Here is a 12,535-nt window from a genome sequence, read left to right as displayed (position 1 = left end):
AAAGTTGTATCTTTGGTTGTTTTTGTCCACTAAAATCCCACCGCACAAATATACGGTCGATGTAATTAACGTTAAGTTTCTTTTTCTATTCTTTTTCTACTCTTTTTCTTCTTTTTCTAAAGTTATGATTTCATATTTGTGTAGATAATGCAAGGAGATTACCGCAATCGAAGATAAAAACTTTAATAAATAAGGGTCTAAACATTTTTAAATTATAGCTACAGTTACCTTCTGGCTAGATAGCCTATACATGCTACAACGAGAGCTGGGTGAAAATATGAATAATAAATACACAAAGTTGGTGTGAGATTAGTCAAAAGTACGCCTGTTGCTATATTTTTGAAGGTCCTACTTCGACATAAAGTCAAAATCAATCAAATTGCTATATTTTGAGGAGCAAAAAGTATACTACTATGCCTTGCTTTATTTCAAATGATATACTGAAATAATTGTTGCTGCAGATCTCTATGTTTTATAAATAGTGGATATCGCTTCTCCAAGCAAAAAAATTAAGTCAGTAGTCCTTTTTTTTTTTTTTTTTGTTCAAATAAGTCAGTAGTCTTAAAAATACAATTGCATAAGAAAGATTGTACATGACATGACTAATTTAAACTAGACATGTAAACATGAACAAGATAATGAGAACATGTTGAATTTCTACAGTTTTCACATCCATGTAAAATACAAAGTGTTTATTTTCGAGGTCAAATTGTTAATTGCAAGGTTTGTATAAGTGATTATCTCTTTCTGGTCAAGATGATTAAGTCTCTATATGTTTTTTGTTTACTTTAAAATCTTTAGTTAAGAGCTATGCAGTGATAGTTATGTGATGTGAGACCCACAACTCAAATTGTTTATGCTATTCTAAGCGGCAAATAATTTATGCTTATGTAGAAGTTCAAGAAAGAAAGGAAACTAATGAAAAAGTTCTCATTGTGACTGAATAAAGTTAAAAAAGAAAGAACCAGGGAATATAAGAATCAAAAGTGTGAGGAAAAACCATCATTACAAGCATCACTCACTAGAAGCAGCCCACATTACATTTTGCATTGCCCACAAAACCTAAATCCCAAACAAATCATTACCCTCTCTTTCTCTCTCTCTCTCTCTCTCCCCAACTCCCCAGCAATCAACTCCATAAACCCAAGTTCCTTACACACAGCTTCTCTCTCTATATTTAGTTGATAAGAAGTATTTGGAGACATAAGACTGGAAGATTTAGAGCTTTAATAGAGAAGAAGAGTTACGGTTGTGTTTTTCGGAATGGGAAAAGGCTTCAGAATAGTAACAAGTCTTCTTCTTCTCTACTTCGTCTTCCCAGGTTACTTTTCTCAATCCATCGCTGAAACAAGAAAAGCTTTTCTCAGTTTTTATTTTTAAATAAAATATTGTTAAAGTAGCATATATATATTTATAGTAAGATTTGGTTGTTGCAAATTTCATTTTATTCTTTTCTAAGGAATAGAATATGCACATGATTTATTCTAATCCACACTGTTTTGATATATGAACATATGTAAGTGATATAACACCATAGTTTTGATTAATGGTGAATCCAAACGTTTTTGAATTCGTTCTTGCTAAAAATAACGTTTATATATAGCTTGGGATTTATTATTCTAAAGATGCGGAAAGTTAATCATTATTCAGAAAATCTATAAAATATGTCTTTAGAACTTCAATTATCTTATTCTGATTAGAAATGTTTTTTTTCTTAGGAAAATGTTCCTTTTCTTGTTCATCTAGTTCTACCAGATTCGAATTTTTTCAATTTTCTTTAATATATCAATACTGTAGATAGGTGAATTCTAAATTCTAATTGCTTTATTTTTAAAATTAAGGTGAATTTGTATCTATAAAAAAGATGAAGTTAATTTTGTTTTCTCATGTGAACCGGAATGGAGTCGAAGCTTGCAATTATTCTAGTCGTTACTTTTTCTTGTTCAGTTCAAAGATTCTCTATATTGTCTTTTTGTTTATTGTTTCTAAGGTTTGTCTTCGTGTTTTACCTTTTTATTACAAATTAAAGGCACTTATCTTAGAGATGATAATAATTAATTATGCTCTAACTTTACCAACCAAATCTGAGACATCATTGTTAATGTTTCTCACATCTTATTCCATTAACGAAAACTATGTGATTTTACAGGTGCAAGAGCAATTACTGAACCAATAGAAGAAGAAAAGGACATAACCACACCTTTAGCCACAAATCCAACAACCAGCGAACCAACCGTTGTCCCTAATTCTGATTCTGACGCTTCTGCCGTCGTCACAACGCCACTAACGGTTCCAACGCCACCACGCGTTGCAGCCCACCCAGGTGAAAGTTGGTGCGTTGCGAGAGAGAACGCTCCAAAAATAGCGTTACAAGCTGCTTTGGACTACGCGTGCGGGATCGGTGGAGCAGACTGTTCAGAGATCCAAGGAGGAGGAAAGTGTTATAATCCAAACTCGTTGATAGCACATGCATCTTTTGCATTTAACAGTTATTACCAGAAGAATCCAATCCCTAGTAGTTGCAACTTTGGTGGAAGTGCTGTCACTATCAGTGGTGACCCAAGTAAGTCTTTCTGTCTTAAATTTAATTCAAAGGAATATGTGATTTTTCTATCCAATAAAATTTGTAGGACCTGGAACAAATCATGTTAATAAGAGCATCATTAACGCTAACATCCCATTTGAGGTTCTTATTATCATTTTCTTTGTCTGATTAAAAAAAATAAATTAAAACGAACCAATCACTGGTCACCACGTGTCATTGGGGTTCGCGAACAGTGCAAAAACATCTCCAAAAGTGGTCCGTATTTTGCAACTTTAGTAACCGGTTCTTCTTATTTTTTGTGGGGCCCACTGATGGAACAGTGCAAGAATCCTTTAAGGATCGGGGTATTTATTCTCTAAGTCATCTCCTTACGGTTGGTATTAAAATTAGTAACTTATTAGAACATTTATCCATTTTGATTTTATTGTATGCTGACATAAGAGACTTAGAGTTAAGAAATGTATGTATCCGTTTACTAGTTGGAATTTTTTTAGAAAAAAACATTGTAGTTGTTATATTCTAACAACTAGTAATAAACTAGAATGATCATGACAAAAGAAAAATAATAATATTGACTAGTACGTCGTGGTCACTTTACGAGGATTGAATTATATTATTAAAATATTAAATATATTGTATTGAAAATTTTAAGATTTATATATATATGATCGAATTGTTTTTATATGTATACAATTTTGATTGTTTATATAATCATATATATGTTAAACCAATATATTTGGATATTTTCTTTTACTAACTTATCAGTAAATAAAGTTTATATATATTCGACTTTGAAGTTACACTAATTTTCAAAATATTAGATTTTTATTTTCTTTTTGACATAAAATGGACAATTAAAATATTAAAAATACAATTACAAATTGGGTTAGACTTATAATTTGAAGTATAGTTTGGTTATGGACCACATTAAGGCAATATAAAATTTTGTAATCCGACTGTTATTATACTTAAGGCTTAAATATAGAAAGATGATGGTATTATAATTATTTGTTTAAAGGATGAAAGTGAGTTAATGTGATATGTATCATTAATTACTACGAAATGTCATTATTAATGTTTTCCTAGACTACGAAAAATAATTAGGTAGGTGCCAAAGCCTTATTTAATTTTCAATATAAATTTCATAATTTAAGTTCTAAAAATTGTGTTGTAAGGAAAAATATTTGATATATAAGTTCGTTTGGTAATAACTAAACAACTTAGTTTGTGTATTACTCTTTATATAAATTTCTGTAGGTGAGGAATGCTTAAGAAACGAACAATATTCTTCTTTTTTTTTCTTTCATTAACAAATTTTTTTTGAATAGATGCGTCTCTTTGCTATTAAATAAAAAATCAACACATAAAAATTATTATTTTCCGATTTATAGCAAAATCATTCAATACATAAGCCATAATATATAGCAAACTTTGATTTAAATTGATGTCCAAGTGATGCGGACTAAGAGTATATCTTACACTTAAAAAAAAAAATTATGTTGGATCACAATATAAATCAACTTTGAGCTATTTAAAGAAAGTCTCATTTAATGAGATCGTCGAGTATTAATTTAATGAGATCGGTGAGTATTAAGTTTATCATATCATATATATTTATGTTTGGGTTAACATAAGTTTTTCTAATAATTAGATTTTGGGCTTACTAATTTTTCAATTGATTCTTATGATGTCACATAAGCCAAATTGACATCCTAATTAAGTGACATCTAAACAAAACTTTTTTTAATTAATACAAATTTAAAGTTACAAATTTTAAATGTTTCTTTATTAATATATAGAGGATCCAATAGGTAATAAATCAACAAACCAATAAATATATTTATTTACAATCTTTTTGTACATACTATTTTGTGTGCTATCAATTAATATTGCAAATTGCTTTCGAATATTAACTGTTTCTTCGTGACCCAACTGTAGTACATATTGGACATAAACAGGGTTGAGATTGTGATTTATTTTTTTGCACCATTGAGATTGTGTTGAGAGAATCCATCTAAATAAATGTTTTTCTCTGTTGACAGGTGTAGGATCATGCCACTTTCCGTCTACAAGGTAGATCTCTGGAAAACAGACTATTTATCTAATAATAATAACACAAGAATTTGTGAGATGATGACTATGTTGGAATGTGATAATGCAGCACGAATGAATCGACATTGAACGTAAGTGAGGATGGATTAGGGCTTTTTGGGAGAATACCATCGCACCCGACTCCCAAGCCCGAAGCTTCAAGCTCCTCTTCCAGAACTTGCTCATATCTCTACTTCCATTCTCATCTTCTTTGTTTTTTGTTTTTATATCATGTTCCCGTGGTGGTATTAGGTTAGTCATGTAATATATATAAATCAAAATTTAAGCTAGTTTTTAATTCAGTTCCAAACCTAATCGTTAATATATCATAGTATTATTATACACAATACTGTATTTATAAATACATTATACCATACAAACAATATTCTGGTAGTTAAGTGACAATTTCACTTTCTTTTTTTTCTAAATGGATTTTATTATAATGGAGAGTTTTATTTAAATACTGTGACCTGATTGGTCTGTGGATACAAGGAGGTCTCGGCTTGCCACGGTGCTGCTGCTCGATGCTCCATCAGAAGCATTAGTAACAGCTCCAACGTGCTTGGACGAAACTTCAGTCCTCTTCTCTTCAAAAACATGAAGCAAAAATTTAGCTCCTTCTATACCTCTTGACAGAGCATTTTCCACTGCATTTCTTGCCTAAACCACACAACACTATCGTATTACAATATGTTTTTTTTTTCGGGACAAACAAACATGTAAAAAGAGTGACCAAGAACCTGTTGAACTGAAGAGAAGATGGAGCTTGTACAATGATAGGGCAAGCTCTAGAATGTTAACTTGAAGAATAGAAATGGAGTGAAAGGAGAAGTATGGAGTAGTTTGGTTCTAGTGCAAAGAGAGGGCAAGTCTTACAGAGATTGTCTGTCAAGCTTCAGGAGGGTCTTAAGAAGTCAAGAAGTGATCTTATGGCTGTGCAAGACTGGGTTTAAGTCCAGGAGGGACTTAGACACCATTTGGAGAATATTTGGTTGAGACAGTAACTCCAAAGTTACTAATTTTGGAGAGTTACCACAGTAAGAGAACACAAAACTCTTAAGAGAAGAAGACAAAACTCTTAAGAGAAGAAGACAAAGGAGAGGCTGGCGAGTGACAGGCTGGAAAGGAGAGTCCCTTGCTGTAAAGTAAAAGCAAAAGGATACCATGTATCTAGCAAAAGAAGTGGCAGATTCATGGGAGCCTTTAGCTAGCCAATAAGGAGCCAGCCTTCCCTTGACCAGATTCAAATGGACCAATTATCCATCAGGAAGAGCCAGCCACGACCAAGACCATCTTTCCATCTCATCCATCCATTTAAATTCAAGTTATAACAGCCATTAGATTTAGGTTTATGATTGCAAGTTGTAAAGAGCACATATAAGCTCATAAGTGATGTTTGTAACTCTTAAGTGAGTAAGGGGGATTTTCCCTTCTCCTTCATAGTCTTTGGTTACTTTGAATCTCTCAATCTCTATTCTCTGGTTACTTAATTTCTCAGTCTCTCTAATCTCTTAATCTCTCACTCAAAGTCTCTTAATCTCACACCATTCTTATTCTTCCATCAGTCTCTCTTTTATTCTCTTCCATTATTGTCACAAGACAAGATCTCTTGCCCTTAAGGGCGTGTTCATCACACACACAACCTGAACTCTGTAGAATTGAGTAGAATGTCTCTGCTGCTTATGTCTCTGCTGCTTGCATCATGATTGATAAGCTGTTTTGCATACATAAGCATGTCTCATACTGTCTAAGTTCAATCCTATTGTTGTCTGATGCTATTGCCTATGTTTAATCCATCATTGATTGTCTTGCATCAATTAGAAACTGTCTAAGTTGCTTGCATCATTGGTATTGATTGGAACTGTTGTGCATAGCTTTAATATTGCTCTCGGATTGAACCTGTTGCATTCATATAGCTAATACTTTAAGATTGTGCATTCATGAATTGATGCATTTAAAAATGAGCCTAAATTGTCAATGTATTGTTTAAAGCTTGCATTGTCATTTTAGAGATTTAAAACTGCTTGTTCTTGCCTTGATTGATTGGCTTGTTTCAAGGTTTATATATTGTTGTGGCATTGGTGATCAAACAGGATGGATGATCTTAGTTTGATCCCAATGGGATGATCTGATCTTGCATTGAGTTGTGGTGATGTTAGGTACACAAAGAAGTGATACAGTGACAAGCCAAACCAAAGTGTGAAGACAAAAGGTCTAGTTCCATTGCAAATCATCACTGGATGTGTTAATCTATAATCTACAGGAAGTGTAGTGTGATCGATTATGCAATGAGAGGATGCCATTGTATAATATCATAGGACATGTTCAGTCCATAGTCTACAGGAAGTGTAGCATGAGTTATTATACAGTGAGAACTTGCCTTGTGAGGACTCTATGGTGATTCAAACACCCTAACTCCTAGTTAAGGAAGAGAGAAAACTCACAAGAAGAAAGCTATCATGAAAAATGATAGTTATTAGACCATGGAGATGCATAGAATCATCACAAGCTTAGCTCCTTCTAGTCTCGGTTCTAAGCTTGAGGGGGAGTTTTAATGCATATGATCCATGGTCAGTAAGTAACAAGTCTTTTGCAAAAGCTTCTACAAGGATCATCAACCGGGCCAAGTCAGTGGCGTGTCTAGGCAAGAGGCTGTTCAGAGCAGCCTTGGCAAGTGAGGAAGAAGGCTCTCCATCAATGCGGCTTCAATGAGAGGTGATTGAGGAGAAGCTGATCAATCCATTCTGCCTTTCCAAGAAGTTGATGATGACATGAAGATGGTGCATTGAGAGAGTTAGGAAACTCACAAAAACACAAGGGAAGTTCCCTTAGACTTTTAAAACTCTTTTCAATCCTTTTCATTCATCTTATTCATTGCTTGTACTTGAAAAGATACTTAAGATGATTATGATTGAATTGTGAGATTGTGTGCATCAAGTGTGATGCAGGATATTCATTTTCTTGGTTTTGATAGGTACTGATGCACCTTTGGGATAATGTATCAGGTACCATTGCTTGAGCCTCACTAAAGATGTTCCTGGTCAGTTCCTAGCTTCTCTAAGGTGGCTGAGAAGTCTGTTGAGAAGGGGAGACCCAAACCAGTTCGATGAAGAGAGCAAGCCGTGTGTGAAGTGTTGATCAGCCTTACTGGTGTTTTGAAGATGATCTGGTCGTGTCCTAGCTTCTCTAAAATGGCTGTGAAGTCAGTTGAGAGGGGGAGACTTCAAACCGGTTCCATGAAGAGGTGAAGCTGAAGTGTGAAGTGTACGCAAAGCTGTATTGAGTTGCTGCACCTATTAGGCCGTGATCCAGAGCTTCTTGTGTCCAACCACACTGGTTCTAAGGCACAAGAGATCACTGGCCAATCCCTAGGCCCTTAAGAGCTCTACTCTTTTTCCCTTGCAAAGTTTTGTCCCACAGGGTTTTCTTTGCAAGGTTTTTAATGAGGGAGACTCTTCAGGGTTCCAAGCTTGGCTCAGGATCTCCTAGAATCAAGCTTGAGGGGGAGTGTTGAACTGAATGTTGAACTGAAGAGAAGATGGAGATTGTACAATGATAGGGCAAGCTCTAGAATGTTAACTTGAAGAATAGAAATGGAGTGAAAGGAGAAGTATGGAGTAGTTTGGTTCTAGTGCAAAGAGAGGGCAAGTCTTACAGAGATTGTCTGTCAAGCTTCAGGAGGGTCTTAAGAAGTCAAGAAGTGATCTTATGGCTGTGCAAGATTGGGTTTAAGTCCAGGAGGGACTTAGACACCATTTGGAGAATATTTGGTTGAGACAGTAACTCAAAAGTTACCACAGTAACTTTGGAGAGTTACCACAGTAAGAGAACACAAAACTCTTAAGAGAAGAAGACAAAATTCTTAAGAGAAGAAGACAAAGGAGAGGCTGGCGAGTGACAGTCTGGAAAGGAGAGTCCCTTGCTGTAAAGTAAAAGCAAAAGGAGACCATGTATCTAGCAAAAGAAGTGGGCAGATTCATGGGAGCCTTTAGCTAGCCAATAAGGAGTCAGCCTTCCCTTGACCAGATTCAAATGGACCAATTATCCATCAGGAAGAGCCAGCCACGACCAAGACCATCTTTCCATCTCATCCATCCATTTAAATTCAAGTTATAACAGCCCTTAGATTTAGGTTTATGATTGCAAGTTGTAAAGAGCACATATAAGCTCATAAGTGATGTTTTGTAACTCTTAAGTGAGTAAGGGGGATTTTCCATTCTCCTTCATAGTCTTTGGTTACTTTGAATCTCTCAATCTCTGTTCTCTGGTTACTTAATCTCTCAGTCTCTCTAATCTCTTAATCTCTCACTCAAAGTCTCTTAATCTCACACCATTCTTATTCTTCCATCAGTCTCTCTTTTATTCTCTTCCATTATTGTCACAAGACAAGATCTCCTGCCCTTAAGGGCTTGTTCATCACACACACAACCTGAACTCTGTTAAATCTTATAGAACCAACCTGTGTAGACCCATCAAACACTATCTCTGGTATTGTTGCGAGTCTTAACCGTTTCGGTGGAGGCTGCAACGGTTTTCTAAGAATAAGTTAGAGAGGCACCGACGGATTCTGCAATGGATGTAACCGATTCTTTGGCTTCGTTAAGAGCAGAAGTGGCCTTCTCGAAGAAAGATACCAATTTAGAATATTTATCAGAGAGAAACAGAGACATATAGTTTTGGAATGTGTAATGACGAGAGCTGTTAGAGAGGGCTGTTTCAACTCCTCCTGCGAAGCAACTATTGAGAATCTACTATACATGACTTCCTTTATCAACTACTATGATTCGGACCCCCGCGGTTCGCGGGGGAAACAATACTAAATTAAATATAAACATTTTCAGATACTTGGTTAATTTTGTTTAGGTATTTCATTTGTGGATTGCTTAGACACTAAGCCAAGGGATGCAACTTTAAGTAAAAGTTCTTCCAAGCTCAAACGCAGGACCAACCAAACTGTTTCAAAACTTAGTTCCATTCCTTAACATGTCTTCGCCTTCTTATATTGTACCGGTAGAACCTCTATAACTTCTTAATCACATAACTCCATTTTCTTCAACGCCGCTTTCATCATCTTCCCTGCCCCTGTTGAAAGCACATGCACCGGCGCTTTCCCATGAAACTGCGGCAGGGGCTTCTTTGCCATTGTTTACATGTTCAACTGCAGAAGGTCAACAACAGCACCACAACCAAAACAGTCAGGAGCTTCCTTCTAATGGTACCGGCACACCGTTTGATCTAAAGTATGATTTTGCAGTCAAAACATGTTTAAAATATTAAATATTTAACTAAATCAACCAATGATGCATATAATAAAATATATAATATTAAAAAACCTTATTAAGGTACAATACAACTGGTATTTTTATTTTGTTCCAGATTTTAGTTACATATGGTATGTTACATTCATCTCAATTAGTTTAATATTTTAATTTTTTTTATAAATTTAAAAATAATAATCACTGAAAATATTATTTTACTATTGATATATATATATATATTTTTTAATTATAATGTAAGCAAAATAAATCGTATGCTACAAATTCAAACATTTAATAACCTCTTAGGGAAATAATAAACCATTTTTACTATTTAATTATAAAAATATTTAAGGAATTTAACAAGTTCTTTTTATACTAAACAATCTACACAATAACAATATTTTTGCACTTCTATTCCGTCCAAAATGTCTCTATAAAAATTGTGTTTTTTCATTGAAAGCATCAAAGAAAGCGATTTAAGACTTGTGTAACATTTTGTAAGCTGACATATTCCTTTGCTATTAAATATCTCCTTAATTAATGTAGAGCCTTGTGTTAAATCACCATCTCCAATAACAATAAAACCTAATATATACATGGATTTTGCATGCATATAACTTGCGGCATGTTTTAATCCTTTGAGAACTTTATGTTTGTCTCTTTTAAAATAGAATTCATTTATGCCAGATAAAAACATGGCTTCAACATTGTTATTAAGAAGAACACAATCGTCTAGGAAGTTACTATGTTTAGAAAAATACCTCTCATTGTATGGAGGTTTGAGTATGTTCCTAATCTTTAGATTAAAAAAATAAAAAACGATTTTGAGATTCTATAAATCTCTTTATTGACCAATCTACAATTCCAAAATCTTTATTTGACTGATTGAAAATCTTCGATAAAATATCGCATACAATATCTTCAGGTAGTTCCATGATTGAAGTTGTAGCCACCTTTATTAACAAAGAAATCATTTATACGCACAGTCATGCACTTGCAAAAAGTATGAACCAAATGTTACAATGGTTAAAACATAAAATTAATGTCTTCAGTTATACCGGTTTTCAGTAATTTAATTACATAACATATTCAGTTAAGTATTTAATAGAGAACTTCGTATATAAGTACTTTTCAAAGTGGCAATTATTCAACTTAATCGAAATTTTTTATTTATCAATTGTTTTAGTAGAAATTTTATATTTGATTGATATATATACTTATGTAGTTTCATTATTTCCGATAATTATTTAAAATTATCAATTGTATTAGTCTCAAAATGTGTAAACAAAAATGTTATCCCATCTCGTCTGCAAGAAGATTAAAGAAGCACTCTCACGACAAGGTTCACGCGTTTCTTAACTTGTCCATATTCGCAGGAGAGTCAACTTCAATTTTATCAATATTACATACCGCAGACACGGTTTGAAATCATTAGCGTTTGTTCAGCGTGTACCTATTTAACCATGTTGGGTCACAAATGTATAGTAGTCAAATATATTCACAATAATAAAAAGAAACAGTTGACAATGTTTGAAACATAAAACTAAATATTACAAGTTAACATAGATGTTACAATTACAAGTTAACATAGATTTTTAATAATAATATAGTGTTGTATTTTGTTATCTATCTAATTTTAATATCAATTATAGTTTATTTTAAAATATCTCACTTTATATATAAAATTTAATATATAGCTTCCCCACGAAAATCTTCTTTTAGTCAAAATCTTTATTTGACTGATTGAAAATCTTCGATAAAATATCGCATACAATATCTTCAGGTAGTTCCATGATTGAAGTTGTAGCCACTCTTTCTCAACAAAGAAATCATTTATACGCACAGTCATGCACTTGCAAAAGGTATGAACCAAATGTTACAATGGTTAAAACATAAAATTAATGTCTTCAGTTATACCGGTTTTCAGTAATTTAGTTACATAACATATTCAGTTAAGTATTTAATAGAGAACTTCGTATTTAAGTACTTTTCAAAGTGGCAATTATTCAACTTAATCGAAAAATTTATTTTATCAATTGTTTTAGTAGAAATTTTATATTTGATTGATAGTTATACTTATGTAGTTTCATTATTTCCGATAATTATTTAAAATTATCAATTGTATTAGTCTCAAAATGTGTAAACAAAAATGTTATCCCATCTCGTCTGCAAGAAGATTAAAGAAACACTCTCACGACAATTTTCACGCGTTTCTTAACTTGTCCATATTCGCAGGAGAGTCAACTTCAATTTTATCAATATTACATTACCGCAGACACGGTTTGAAATCATTAGCGTTTGTTCAGTGTGTACCTATTTAACTATGCTGGGTCACAAATGTATAGTAGTCAAATATATTCACAATAATAAAAAGAAACAGTTGACAACGTTTGAAACATAAAACTAAATATTACAAGGTAACATAGATATTACAAGTTAACATAGATTTTTAGTAATAATAGAGTGCCTATAAAAAACAAAGTGAACATGCAAAAAATGCATGGTTAAACTCGCATTCTGGTAATGGATAATACCAAGTTCCTTCAAGTACACCATGACCAGTAACACAAAATTGCAACAAAGTCAATTCGATTTCTTTGGCATATGAAGTCACCGCATTTAAGTTGTTGTTCCAGTCAGC

At 33.3% G+C, this 12,535-nt stretch overlaps 1 protein-coding gene across 1 annotated transcript; it reads left to right on the top strand.

Annotated features, from left to right (window-relative positions):
* The first annotated feature begins 953 nt into the window (after window positions 1–953).
* Window positions 954–4,951, top strand: LOC106404675 (major pollen allergen Ole e 10). Its single transcript, XM_013845372.3, has 4 exons — window positions 954–1,321; window positions 2,150–2,563; window positions 4,588–4,618; window positions 4,707–4,951. Exons 1-4 carry the CDS (start codon window positions 1,264–1,266, stop codon window positions 4,891–4,893), a joined length of 690 nt encoding a protein of 229 aa, XP_013700826.1. The 5' UTR covers window positions 954–1,263; the 3' UTR covers window positions 4,894–4,951.
* Window positions 4,952–12,535: the final 7,584 nt, after the last annotated feature.

The sequence above is a fragment of the Brassica napus genome, chromosome C4 (assembly GCF_020379485.1).
Source record: "Brassica napus cultivar Da-Ae chromosome C4, Da-Ae, whole genome shotgun sequence".
NCBI classification, from domain to species: Eukaryota; Viridiplantae; Streptophyta; class Magnoliopsida; order Brassicales; family Brassicaceae; genus Brassica; species Brassica napus.
This window is presented reverse-complemented; position numbering and strand designations above follow the sequence as displayed.